Source organism: Mytilus trossulus, chromosome 13, assembly GCF_036588685.1.
Source record: "Mytilus trossulus isolate FHL-02 chromosome 13, PNRI_Mtr1.1.1.hap1, whole genome shotgun sequence".
NCBI classification, from domain to species: domain Eukaryota; kingdom Metazoa; phylum Mollusca; class Bivalvia; order Mytilida; family Mytilidae; genus Mytilus; species Mytilus trossulus.
The window spans coordinates 13,082,986-13,098,473 of NC_086385.1; the positions used below are offsets into that span (position 1 = coordinate 13,082,986).

Sequence of the window (15,488 nt, forward strand, 5' to 3'; positions counted from 1 at the left end):
AATATTAGCGCAATTCTTGACATTCTGGGGCCGCAGAAAATGATATTTAACTTAAATTTGAAATACAATATGAAAAATTCGTAAATTGTGACATAAAAAGAAATAAAATCATAGTTAAAGTCTCTCAATAGTTTTTTAACTGTTCACTGTTGTCTGAATAATTTAACACTTTCACAAGTCTATATAATAACCGTAGTTAATTGAACAGTCTATACATCCACTAATTTCTCCGGGGCAGAAAGTTCTCCAGGGCAGAAAGTTCTCCAGGGCAGAAAAGTTCATTCACTGTCATCATGTGTACTGCGTATTTCCAACGGATAGAGCTTCACAATCGGACGGTTTGTGATTCCTGTGTCGGTCTTAATAACAGCTGATCGAATGAGTCCATCCTTTCCACGAACTAAATCTTGTACAACTGCTAATTTCCACATTATTCGATTTGTGTCATTGTGTACTTGTACAATGTCACCTATTTGTATTGTTTGTTCGTTTCTTCCAGATGTACGGTGGAATTCACGGAGTGACGTCAGATATTCGTGTTTCCATCTTGAGCGAAAATGGTTTATTAGTTCATTATTTCTCTGTAGATTTTTATTCAGTTTCACGTGCAAGTCTTCTGAAGTAACACTGTCAATATTCTGTTCTGATTGGTTGTCAAGTCGACGACCATATAACAGGTGCGCTGGCGTCAGCGGTTCTGGATCTTTAATATCAGTAGAAATGTGAGTTATAGGACGATTGTTTAGAGTTCCCTCGATTTCGATTACAATTGTATTCAACATTTCCGTAGTGACACATGACTTTCCTAGTATTGCTTTAATTGACTTTTTCGTGAGTCCAATTAGGCGTTCCCAAAAGCCTCCAAACCACGGTGCTCGGTTGGGTATAAATTTCCACTCAGTTCCTTGATCGGCAAGTTTTTCTTGTATTCGGTTGTCTTTGTTTGATCTTGTAATCTTTTCGGCGGCTGCCTTGAAGGTTGTTGCATTATCGGACAACATAATCCTTGGTGTAGATCTCCGAGCGACAAATCTTTTAAAAGCAAGTATGAAAGACTCCTCAGTTAAATCTGTGACTATCTCCAAGTGTATAGCTCGTGTAGCGGCGCAAGTGAATAAACAAATATATGTTTTGCTTAATTCGTTGTGTTTTCCTTTTGTATACAAAGCTCCTGTGAAATCAACGCCGGTTACTGAAAAAGGATAATCGTAGTTGACTCGATCTTTAGGAAGCGGTGGCGGATCGGGTGCGCTGTAAGGCATTCCTGATATTTTAATGCATTGAACGCATTTACGAATTTGTGATTTTACGCACTGCCTTATTCTCGGTATCCAGTAATTCTGTTGAATATATGCGATTGTACTGTTAAGTCCGGCATGTAAAGTCTTTGTGTGAGCATCCATTACGATTAAGGACGTAAGACTGTGGTGTGTTGGCAATAACAACGGATATTTAGTACTCTCCTTAACAGGTGCGTTTTGTATTCTCCCGGTACAACGTAGTAATCCGCTTTTGTCTGTATAAAGTTTAAGTTGTCGAACAAGTTGCACTTTTTTCTGTGAAGATGAATTCAAGCTTTCAATTTCATCCTTAAATGTTTGCTGTTGTGCTGTTACTATTAGAACTTCTAATGCTTTACATCGCTCCTCAACACTGATAAATCCGATTGTCCGTTTATCTCTTGAGTTCCGTAAATTCTGTATAAAGCGCAAGACGTATGCTGTTACTCTAATTGCCTTTTCTAAAGAGCTGTATCGTTGTATATCTATACATGAAATTGTCTGTGTTGAAGCATTTGTACTTTCATCGTCTGTATTTTCATCACTAACAGTTACCATCGTGCTGCAATCTTCAATTTTCCTCGTCCATGTCGGCCAATTTTTACGATTTAAAATCCATTGTGGACCGTTCATCCATAAGCTGTTGTTATAAAGTTGTTTAGCGTAAATTCCGCGAGTTAAGTAATCAGCGGGATTGTCATCTGTTGGACAATAATTCCATTCAGCATTCTCTGTTAATTTTCGTATTTCTTTAAGTCGATTTTCTACGAACGGTTTTAAGATTTTTGACGATTTAATCCAACTCAAAACAATTTGGCTATCGCTCCACATATACACATGTTCTGTTGGTATGACTTTAAGAAGATGTGTTGCTAATCTGGCGCCGATAAGCGCGCCCATAAGTTCTAAACGTGGTAATGAAATCGGTTTTACGGGTACTACTCTGTTTTTAGCCATGACGATGACCGATGAATTTGCTGTAACTAAGTAAGCACAAGCTCCGTATGCTAACTGACTGGCGTCTGTGAAAATATGAAGCGACGTTTTCTCGTTAATTACTCCTTCCGTTAACATTCGTGGAAATACTATTTTGGTAGCCTCCTCGATATCTAAAGCTATTACCTGCCATTTACTTCTCAGTTCGTCGGACAAACATTCATCCCAATCTAACTTTGCTTTCCATAAAGTCTGCATAAACAGCTTAGCTTTCACCGTAATTGGCGTGATTAATCCAAGGGGGTCGAAAATTCTAGACGATGTGCGCAAAACCTCACGTTTTGTTATCATTTTGTCCTTTTCCATAAATTCAATCTGTTGAAATTTCAAATCGTCGGATTCCCTATCCCATCTCATGCCTAAAATTTTGACTATGTCGTCATTGTCGCCAATTTTGTCTTGTCCTGCGATGTTCTGTAATTCCGTACTATTAGAATTCCAAGACCGTAAGTTGAATCCTGCTTCTGACAATAATTTTCTTGACTCCGTGTAGAATTTCAAAAGTGATTGTTTATCGGTAAAACTGGTCAGAACGTTATCCACGTATAAATTTCTCTGTAACTCTGTTGATGTAGTTGACGGATTGTCTTTAAAATGTTTCATTAGCGTGGCGCTTAACATGAATGGCGAGCAGGTGGCGCCGAAAAGTACAACTTTAAACCGGTAAGTAATCAAACGGCTTTCTGTGTCCATGGGATTTTCTAACCAATAAAATCTTGTGACATCTCTGTCATCAACATCTAATTCAATATGCAAAAATGCTTTTTCAATATCTGCTGTAACTGCATATTTGTACATTCTAAAGCGTACTAATATCTCCGTCAAATCAGTCATAATTGGTGGATATGTTGCTAGGCAATCGTTAAGACAAGGGCTATTGTCGTTCGCTCTACAGCTACAGTTATATACTATGCGTATCGGGGTGGTGACTGAATCCTTTTTTACGGGATGATGCGGAATGTAATGAACCTTGTTTGTGCATGTACTTTCATCACATACCTTTTCAATGAATCCTCTTTGTTCTTGGTCTGTAATTATCTCACCATACTTTCGGAACATCTCGGGATCCTTCTTCAGTCGACGAATAACGCTTTCCGTTCTGCGTTTTGCGATGTCTTCATTTGTCGGTAGTTCTGGCGCATTCTCCCTCCATGGTAATTTCGCAATATACTTATCATTTTTCTTCGTAATAGAGGTTTGTAAGTAATTTTCAATTGATTCAGCTAGGTCTGGATCATTTTGTTCTTTAGCGTCAATTCCCAACGATTCAAGCTTCCAAAATTTTTCAAGATCGCACTCTTCTTGTTTGTGACATACTAGTATATTCATCATTGAGAAAGATGCATTGCTGGTTCGTGTAGGGACAGGACCGGAAAGTAAATATCCAATTTTTGAGCTAACTGCGGTTGGACCGTTTCCACGCACTATTTTGTCTTGAACTATGTCCCAGTAGAAATCCCCTCCAATTAATAAGGATATTTCAAATTGCTCTCCTTCCATGACTGGGTGTGCTAATTGTAAACCACATAAATATGAAAACTTCTGCGTTATTCCTATGTTGTGAGTTTGAAGTGGTGAAGCAATGGTTGGTACAATTAAAACTTTAATAGGAATTAATTCTCCTTCGGTAGACTTAAGATTAATTGTTGTTTTGTCAAGATTTCTCACCTTTTTTGTAGTACTTCCAAATGTAGCTATACTTAATGTTTCAGAACCTTCTTTTTTAATGTCCAATTTAGCTGCTAGTTCTTCCGTTATAAATGAGCGCTGAGCTCCCTCGTCAAAGAGTATTCTTGCATCTATACATGTATTCTTGTGAACGACTGGACTGAATGCGGTTTTCAGTAAAACAGTGGACCTTTCTTCGCTAGCGGTATACAACATAGAAGTTTCTGTGTCTACTTTATTTTGCGATTGTTCAGTTTCAATATGATGTTTATTTGAGTACGAGTTCTGTTTACATAATGAAGAGTGATGCTTCCGGTGACAACACTTACACGTATTCTTGGATTTGCAATCGGCTATTTTATGCTTACCCAAACAATTGAAGCATAATCTCTTTTCTTTTATAATGGCTACTCTTTTATCGTGATCTATGACATTTTTACATTCGTTTGGCCAGTGGTTTCCGTCACAATATGTGCATTGTTTCTTCCGATTCGAGTTTAATGATTTGTCTGTTGTGTTTATCGGACGGGTTTTATCTGTAGTTACTCGTTTAACGCCTGTTACGAAATTTGCGCTAGGGGTTGCGGTTGAATACGTCTGGGTATAATCTCCGTATCCGGACTCTTGAATAGAAATCTCTTTACTTATCGCGTTTCTAAGCGATTGAATATTCCAACTGTCGCTCCCGTTTTCTCGTGTTATATTTTTTCGTACTTCATGCGGTATCTTCCCGAGAATTACTGGTATCAATAGCGATCCGTACATTTCCTGACATTGTCCGAGAGACTCTAGACCCCGTATGTAAGCTTCTGATTTGTCATGGAATGTTCTCAAACTTTCTAATGTATCATGTGGTGCGGGTATATCAAGTAGTGCTCTCATATATGCATTTATGATTTTATGTGGTTGCCCATAGCGGTTTCTCAATAATTCAATTGCTTTATGATAGTTTGGATTTGTCATGGTCAATCCTGAAATTACGTTTGCAGCTTCAAATTGCAGCAATGAGTTCAAGTACGAAAATTTCTGAATGTCAGTTAATGTGTGATTGTGATGAATCGTGGTCTCGTATGAATCCCAGAAATATTGCCATTGTAGAATGTCTCCATTAAAATTGGGAAGAGATAGCTTTGGTAGGCGATGGTTATTACTTGAGGTCGAACTTGACTGAGATAATGGCTGACTTGTGTGAGTAAAGGGGTTTGTGTACGGAACAAACTCTGGTGCGTTTGAATCTAGTATCGAAGATGTTGCGTTTGTTACGGGCTTTAAGAACTTCTTAAATTTTCGAATTTTACCCTCTAAATCTAAATAATACTCATCTGTTTCAAGAATTTCATTTGTAATATCTTCTGAATCTACTGCATTTAATATCTGTTCGTCTATTGAGGCTAACGTCTTCTTTTTCTTCTCTATTGCTTCGAGCAATGTTGATACTTCCTCCGTGTCTATTTGTGAATCTCCGATGGCTTCCTCCAGTTTTTTAAAAACTTTTGTTACTGCTGCTTTGTTCCCCGCTCTCAAGGATTTTAATCGGCTGATGTCCATTCTCTCCGTTTGAAGTCACGGCACCAATGTAGATTATTGCGTTGCGTTGTGTATTTGATCGTAAGTTAACTAAGTCTAAGGCGATAAAGATATAACTACGTCTGCCATTATACGTTTCTATTCAATACAACATAAAGTATAACAATTACGCGACGTCACAAATATTCGGCCGTACCGCAAAAAGGTACGTTAATATTAGCGCAATTCTTGACAATACTACTTGTCAATGGATATCAGAATTATTCCACGCTCAGAAAGTTCGAGTTGCAAATCTTGAATGACCATGAAATACTTTTCAATGGACATCATAAATTATAAACGCTCAGGACGTTGAATGTGTCATATTTTTATGACATTCATATTACTTTTCTCTGTATAGAAAAATGCATCCACGATCAGGATGTTAGAGAATCCTACTATCTACAACCATTATATTTCTTTTAATGGACATCAGAATTAATCCACAATTAGAACAATGGATGTGCATATCGTCTATGCCCGTACACTAACTTTTCAGTTGATAACAGGAAAAAATCCCGGCTCAAGACGTTAGATGTGCTTATATTCTATGACTATACAATAATAAACTACATCATAAAATATCTGCACCCAGGAGGTTGGATATACATAGCTTTTAGGACCATAATATGACTTTTTAATCGATATCTAATCAAATCCATGCTCAGGACATTGGACGTGCATACCGTCTACGACTATATCATCACTTTTTAAAGGACATCAGAAGAAATCCACGTTCAGGACTTTGTAGCTGCGTACAATCTATGTCCATAACAGGATGTTTCAATGGACATCAGTATAACCAAAACGCAGGATTTTGAATTTGCATCCTTGCTATGAACATTCAATTACTTAAATATATGAAAAAAGGAGTCCTGTCAATAAATGTCAACATTTGGACTGCATACATCTTATAACCGTTTTTGTGATTGTTGATTGAAAATCAAAATAAGTCTATGCTGAAGACGTTAAGGTGTATACCTTTTATAAGTAAGTAGAAATTGAAGAACAAAAAATCAAGCTCAGGTCAGGAATGTTTCAAATACTTGTAGAAAACGTTATTATTTCGACTACCCGGTATGATTTAATGATCGACGAAATAGCAAATACTTTAAGATTGCTCAGATATATTTGCCAAGGATGTTACAAAATGTATTTTTACAAATTATATTGGGATTATAGTTATTTTTTATATGAATATATACTCGTGGATAAAAACAAATACCGTAATAAACAATGCACATACCAATCTGTTACAATTCAGTTGCCTAATTGCTTATAAAGATCATAATTTTATGAATATTTATTATAAAAATGATAGTATTTGATGAAGATTTGAAGATGTAAATTCAGTATATATATTTTCTTTTTTTTGTAATTTTAAATATTACATAATATTCATTTTTATAATAATTTTTTTTCGATTCATGTTACACTTAAAGTCATATGAAACGAGTGAGTGGTGAAAAAATAATGTTTGTCCAATTCTTGAACCGATGCATGTATACATCATAAACTTAGTCCTCTGTACACGATTTTATCATTATTTTCACAAATATATCATATAATCGTCATTTTTTTTTCTCTCTGTTTGTTATGATTAACAAATATGGCTGCTCATTAAATGTCGTGTTTTGAAGCCGAGTTTTACCGATTGTTACCTTATAGTAAACAAATCACAAAAAGCATGGGTATTAACACGTGTTTAAGATGTATAATCAGATATTTGTTTATTTCAATGACAGATCCATGCGTATTGTGGTCACCGGATTTTTACGAGGAGGGTTACGCTCCGGTCACTATGCATACGGAAAATATGTCGGCGAATTGCTTCCTTGAAGCAAGCAATTGAAAATAAGTAAACTTCTTCTAAATGTGGACAAATTAAAGAATTTTCCTCAGAAAAAAGTACATGTACATAAGTTGTATAATGAAAACTATCCATTTAGTTATAAAAAACATATGCATATTTTTTTTTAATTTGAGGTTTCTTATGACTTTAATATTTTAAAAGTGTCAATCTAAAACTTATTTAAAGCGAGATAACTATGTTACTTCTCAAATATATAAAACAGACGCAGTTACCTCTCCTTAGCGTCCTCTCCGTGGACGAACGTGCTCAGCGAAGACGTCCCCAGCGATGACTGCACTGTTGATCCCTTATCAGAAAAGGGATAACTGACTCTGGTGGACTGCACCGTGGTTGCTAACTCTAGCCTCAAGTGGAATGATACAACCCGGAGAGTATTTGGAAGCATGTGCTAGACCAACTCCGACTACATATCAATTGCATTTTTTAATCTTGTCATTTTATCAGGATACATTTTTTGGAGAAAAGGTACTAGAAAGGTTGAACAAATGAATATTCCTGAAACATTACAGAAATATCAAAGGTAAAATACTAAAACAGTAAAACTAACAATCCTTACTTGTATCTTCATATGTTGAAATCAAATTAAACTTAAAGTAAACATTTAATTAATAAATAATTGATTAATCCAAATTAAGGGGAATTAAAAAAGTCAAATTCATTACAAAGTTTAGGTTTTTATGTTACTCCTTTAGGCAGCCAAAAATTTCGCATTTTCAAACTGAGTACAAAGAATACCTCTTTTTAATGCCAAGTGCAATCATTTGCGAAATTAGTTATTGTTTGTGAATTGAAATATTTACGAACAATGTTTACTAAATTTTTCTGTTTAATGTCAAGTTAATGTATAGTAATTATCATTTACAAAGTGTCACATATTGATCTTACAAATGAATTTACAAGTTTAATACACAAAACAATTAAAAACAAGGACCAATGCTCCATTGTACTCGGCTTAAATAAACTTACGAAACAACCATACATTTACAATGAAAGGCATTAAAAATATATAATTTATAAATTATTTACAAGCACACATTTGACATAAGTATAAAGATCTCAGACTCATGATCTCATTTTCGCCACTGTACGTATGTTCATTTATATAGATTTGTATTCTCACAAACCAAATTACAAAGGTAAAGAGAAAACAATACATATTTCAATATAATTACATAAATAATGTACGAAAGTAGACAGAAGCATTCACAATTGTTCACCCAGATAATAATTTCAATTTGTTATTGCTCTGATATGTTAATATATACCGAATATTGATACTCCCGTATTCCGTTGTTATGTCGAGAGCATACCTGTTATATAAAGTACTGTATATATATACTCGTATAATGTTAAAATTAATGAAAACATGGTTATTCAGTGATGCGTTGATAATATGACACATTGATATCTCCGTAATCCAGTGATTTACCGATAATGTGTGTGTAACATTGTGTAAATAGATGTGGTGGTGGACTATTTACTATTCTTAATGAGGTTGTCCCAAAGTGATCGGAGAAAGATTTTCTCGTAAGGTAAGTTACAATCCAGTAGCGAATGAGAACTGGTCCTTGCTTAGGAGTTGCCACCTGGAGATGTTCAATGAAGTTTCTTCTTAACAGATAAAAGATTTTAAGAAAAAAAGAAAAAGAAAAAGAACGTAGGACAGTGAAAAGGGGGATTTGTATGATATTTTCATAATTAATCATGAGCAAAACTTCGGACAGGAAATAATTATACAGTAACTCGGTATTATCAAATATCGTTCGCCATGTGAAAAATACAACGCAGTAATAGACCATTGTCTCTCACTTGCATCAGTTGTAAACTAATGAAACATGTCATAAAACACATCTAATTAATCATCTAGAAAATGATAACGCATTATTAAACTGGGGAGAAGGGAGGAAACATTGAGGAAGGAAAATAAATTCAAGACCCCCCTTTTCAAAGATTGCGTCATTATTGGAAATATAACTTTTCATTATTGTTATGTAATACATGGGTACTACTTTAACAAGTTATTTTTCTTATCTTGAAGAAGTAAACAATAATGTACTTATATATATGTAACTTTGTTATATTCATATTTTCTTTTTAGGCTTGAATAATCTCCCCTTAACCCTCTTGCTGCCAGAAGGTTAAATGTGACAGTCTGCATGGTCTTCGACCACACCGACTGTGCCGGAGGGACACATATGTCCATGTTTTAATTTATGTTGTGTTCTCTTCAGTGCTGTATCTTTTTCCAATGTAAGACTAAAGACCAAACATGGTTATATGTTTCATCAATGGGTCCCAAATGTGACGGTCATTATTGGATTAAGTTATATATCGAAGGTCCTCATTGTTGGACATCTAACGTCACAGACGTCGAGCTGTCGTCTTTTCTGGCACATGAAAAACAACCTTGCAAAAAACTGGCAGTAAGAGGTTTTTTTTTCCTAAAAATATTTTCTTATACCAATCCCTAAAAATATTTACTGCTTCAAATGCAAGCAAGTAAAAACAACTTGTACAAGTAGTACCCCTGACTGATATATATATATTTATACATGTATATTTTAAAAAACAGAGTCACCAGATGTTGCGCCTGTTACATCTGATGTCCAACAGGGAACAGTTCTTGGTCTCTTTTCTATTTCTGGTATATATAAATAAATCCTCAAAACTTCCATCACAAAAATTAACACTACAAACCATTAAAAGTCTGAAATGGCCTATATTGACTATACTGATTTTACTCTACCAGTCTGAATTGGTCTGACTTTTACTTGGCATTATTCGATCCCAGTCTGAACCATATTCGACTGTACTGAATTGTAATTGAATTGTACTTGACCCTAAACTTTGCCATTGAAATTAGTCCTAACTATAACTTGACCAGTCTGAAACAGTCTTAACCCATTCTCGACCTGTTCTCTACCAATTTGTCCAGTCTGAACAATACTCGAACAGTCTTTGGTTGATTGTTACACTTTCCTATGGAATTTCTAATCGAATTTCCAATGGACTTATCACTGGTACTCCTGTCAGTTAAAAACAATAAATGTCCAGTGTGAAAACAGTGGTATTCTAACAAAGTTTCCACTGGTATTCTTTCAGAATTTCAAATGGGGTATTCACCGGATCGAAATCAATGATGTTCAATAGGTTCTAAAAGAGTCCTTGGACATATTAATTATATGAAAAATTTACTAATGAGTGCTTTAATGTGTACAATTCTTGTCAGATTTTATGCAATTTATATTATAGGTGTGTGCCAGACTTTTCTGAAACTTATATATATATATATATATTTAGTCCTGGTATCTATGGTGAGTTTATTAATATCATAGATTTATATCAGCACTGTCTGTGACACTATCGAAAGTCAGTGCTTTTAACTAGTCATGACCCTTGGAAAAAATAGGTTAACTACTATTTATGTCACTAAATCAAAACACACTGATGTATAGTTTCCCACTGCTCCATGTCGGTACATATGCACAAATGAACTGTAAATAAATTTTGTAAAAAATAATAGTCATTACTTTTTTCAAATCATTGACTGGTTTTGTCTTTTTATTTATTAAGTATGAGTATTTATACATTATCAGTATAACTGCCAAACGTCTTTCTCTGCTGTTCTGTGGTTTCGTCTTTTATTAAAAACAGTGAATAGTCATTATCTGGTTTCTTTAAAGAATGGTTATCAATATTTCAATTATTTTAAGTAATTAATACATTTTGTGCCTTATCCAAAGAAACAGAGAATGCCCAAACTAAAACAAAAGTTGACAATAGGTGCTTGCTTGCTTCCTTTTGCCATAATACACCATTTCTACTAGTGGATTAAATAGCAATTCAATGACATAAATAACCAAAAACAATAACCGAGCAAGAATTAATACTTTGTCAAGCTCTCAATAGTTCAGAGTTTACGAAAGTTGCAAATGAATTTAACAGAAACCTTTGAAGGTCAGCCATAATAACATGATTATAACAAACTTTGCAGAATTTCCTTATAATTATAGCTTCAGAGAAAACTATTGAGAACAATCTTATATTTAGGTCAATAAAGTATTTTCAGTTAACAGAATATCACATAAATATCGTTTTTTTTTATATTATTTTTTATTTTCAGAATTAAATGTGAGAAACAAGACAATAGACTATAATGGTAACAATGCTTGACCTAAAACAAAAATTGGTTAGAATAAATTCTGAACTTGAACAAGAAGATCTAACATCAATAAAGTTTCTGTGCCACGATGATATACCACAAAACGCTTTAAACCAAATTAAAGATGGACTTGAATTTTTTTGGGAACTGGAAAGACTCGGAAAAATAAACCTGTCTCGAGGGGAAATTAATTTCTTATTGGAATGTTTATATAGATGTCATCGCATTGACCTAATAAAAAAGATGGGCTTCGATCAACATATTGTCCAGAACAGAGTAAACAGTGGAAATTCATTTTTTTCTGCTTTCAGGTACATTATTTTTTATTATTTTTTAATGTTTTTTACCTTATATACAATGATCACACCTCATCCTTCCTGGCTTTATGATCACATCTGCTCCGTACGGTTTTGGACAGACACAGAAAATGATCACACCTGCTCTCTCTTGGCTATGGAAAGACAAATACAATGATCGCACCACCTTCTTCCTGGCTTTGGACCGAAAACTATGAAATGATCATACCTGCTACATTCGGGCTTTGGACTGATAAATATACAATATCAGATCACACCTGCTCTTTTTGGCTTTGGACAGAATATAAAGCAATTTCAAATCACACCAGCTACTTCCTGGCTTTGGACATACAACTGTACAATATCAGATCACATTTGCTGCTTCCTGGCTTTGGACATGCAAAAATACACTGGTCACACCTGCTCCTTCCTGTCTGTGGACAGGCAAACATACAATGATCACACCTGCTCCTTTCTGGCTTTGAACAGGCAAACATACAATGATCTCATTTGCTCCTTCCTGGCTTTGAACAGGCAAACATACAATGATCTCATTTGCTCCTTCCTGGCTTGGACAGGCACACATGCATAGTTACACCTCCATCATCCTGGCATTGGACAGTCAAACATGCAATGATCATACCTCCTTCTTCCTGTCTGTTGACAGGCAATGATAACTTCTTGTCCTTCCTAGCTTTGTACAGGTAAACATACAATGATCACTTCTGTTCCTCCTGGCGTTGGACCGGCAAACATACAATGATCACACCCACTCCTTCCTGTCTGTGGACCGGCAAACATACAATGATCACACCCACTCCTTCCTGTCTGTGGACCGGCAAACATACAATGATCACTTCTGTTCTTCCTTGCTTTGGACAGGCAAACATACACTGACCACACCTGCTCCTTCCTGGCTGTGGACAAGCAATGATAACGTCTTGTCCTTCCTTGCTTTGGACAGGCAAACATACACTGACCACACCTGCTCCTTCCTGGCTGTGGACAAGCAATAATAACTTCTTGTCCTTCCTTGCTTTGGACAGGCAAACATACACTGACCACACCTGCTCCTTCCTGGCTGTGGACAAGCAATGATAACTTCTTGTCCTTCCTTGCTTTGGACAGGCAAACATACACTGACCACACCTGCTCCTTCCTGGCTGTGGACAAGCAATGATAACTTCTTGTCCTTCCTTTCTTTGGACAGGCAAACATACACTGACCACACCTGCTCCTTCCTGGCTGTGGACAAGCAATGATAACTTCTTGTCCTTCCTTGCTTTGGACAGGCAAACATACACTGACCACACCTGCTCCTTCCTGGCTGTGGAAGGCAATGATAACTTCTTGTCCTTCCTTGCTCTGGACAGGCAAACATACACTGACCACACCTGCTCCTTCCTGGCTGTGGACAAGCAATAATAACTTCTTGTCCTTCCTTGCTCTGGACAGGCAAACATTCACTGATCACACCTCCTTCATTCTATCTTTGGACTGGAAAACATACTATGATCACACCGTCTATTTCCTGATTTTAGACAGACAAACATACAACGATCACACCTGCTCCTTTCTGGCTTTGAACAGGCAAACATACAATGATCTCATTTGCTCCTTCCTGGCTTGGACAGGCACACATGCATAGTTACACCTCCATCATCCTGGCATTGGACAGTCAAACATGCAATGATCATACCTCCTTCTTCCTGTCTGTTGACAGGCAATGATAACTTCTTGTCCTTCCTAGCTTTGTACAGGTAAACATACAATGATCACTTCTGTTCCTCCTGGCTTTGGACCGGCAAACATACAATGATCACACCCACTCCTTCCTGTCTGTGGACCGGCAAACATACAATGATCACTTCTGTTCTTCCTTGCTTTGGACAGGCAAACATACACTGACCACACCTGCTCCTTCCTGGCTGTGGACAAGCAATGATAACTTCTTGTCCTTCCTTGCTTTGGACAGGCAAACATACACTGACCACACCTGCTCCTTCCTGGCTGTGGACAAGCAATAATAACTTCTTGTCCTTCCTTGCTTTGGACAGGCAAACATACACTGACCACACCTGCTCCTTCCTGGCTGTGGACAAGCAATGATAACTTCTTGTCCTTCCTTGCTTTGGACAGGCAAACATACACTGACCACACCTGCTCCTTCCTGGCTGTGGACAAGCAATAATAACTTCTTGTCCTTCCTTGCTTTGGACAGGCAAACATACACTGACCACACCTGCTCCTTCCTGGCTGTGGACAAGCAATGATAACTTCTTGTCCTTCCTTGCTTTGGACAGGCAAACATACACTGACCACACCTGCTCCTTCCTGGCTGTGGACAAGCAATAATAACTTCTTGTCCTTCCTTGCTTTGGACAGGCAAACATACACTGACCACACCTCCTTCTTCCTGTCTGTTGACAGGCAATGATAACTTCTTGTCCTTCCTAGCTTTGTACAGGTAAACATACAATGATCACTTCTGTTCCTCCTGGCTTTGGACCGGCAAACATACAATGATCACACCCACTCCTTCCTGGCTGTGGACCGGCACACATACAATGATCACTTCTGTTCTTCCTTGCTTTGGACAGGCAAACATACACTGACCACACCTGCTCCTTCCTGGCTGTGGACAAGCAATGTTAACTTCTTGTCCTTCCTTGCTTTGGACAGGCAAACATACACTGACCACAACTGCTCCTTCCTGGCTGTGGACAAGCAATTATAACTTCTTGTCCTTCCTTGCTTTGGACAGGCAAACATACACTGACCACACCTGCTCCTTCCTGGCTGTGGACAAGCAATGATAACTTCTTGTCCTTCCTTGCTTTGGACAGGCAAACATACACTGACCACACCTGCTCCTTCCTGGCTGTGGAAGGCAATGATAACTTCTTGTCCTTCCTTGCTTTGGACAGGCAAACATACACTGACCACACCTGCTCATTCCAAGGCTGTGGAAGGCAATGATAACTTCTTGTCCTTCCTTGCTCTGGACAGGCAAACATACACTGACCACACCTGCTCCTTCCTGGCTGTGGACAAGCAATGATAACTTCTTGTCCTTCCTTGCTTTGGACAGGCAAACATACACTGACCACACCTGCTCCTTCCTGGCTGTGGAAGGCAATGATAACTTCTTGTCCTTCCTTGCTCTGGACAGGCAAACATACACTGACCACACCTGCTCCTTCCTGGCTGTGGACAAGCAATAATAACTTCTTGTCCTTCCTTGCTCTGGACAGGCAAACATTCACTGATCACACCTCCTTCATTCTATCTTTGGACTGGAAAACATACTATGATCACGCCGTCTATTTCCTGATTTTAGACAGACAAACATACAATGATCACACCTGCTCCTTCCTAGCTTTGGACAGGCAAACATACAATAATCACATCTGCTCCCACCTGACATCAGATAGGCAAACATACACTGATCAAATCTAATCCCTCATGGCTTTAAACAGACAAACATACATTAGTCACACCTCTTTCATCCTGGCTTTCGACAGACAAACATGCAACGATCACACCTTCTCCTTTCTGGCTTTGGACAGGTACACATACACTGATCACACCTGCTCCTTCCTGGCTTTGGACAGGCAACCATATATTAGTCACACATCCTTCATCCT

General features: G+C 37.2%; 1 protein-coding gene across 1 annotated transcript; it reads right to left on the bottom strand.

Moving 5' to 3' along the window:
• Positions 1 to 278: 278 nt before the first annotated feature.
• Positions 279 to 5,492, bottom strand: LOC134694099 (uncharacterized). The gene has a single exon (XM_063555094.1). It carries the CDS (start codon positions 5,490 to 5,492, stop codon positions 279 to 281), a length of 5,214 nt encoding a protein of 1,737 aa, XP_063411164.1.
• Between the last annotated feature and the right edge of the window lie 9,996 nt (positions 5,493 to 15,488).

Bases quoted from the DNA above. Each gene is read 5' to 3' on its own strand.
- LOC134694099 (XM_063555094.1), bottom strand. From the start codon at position 5,492: ATGGACATCAGCCGATTAAAATCCTTGAGAGCGGGGAACAAAGCAGCA.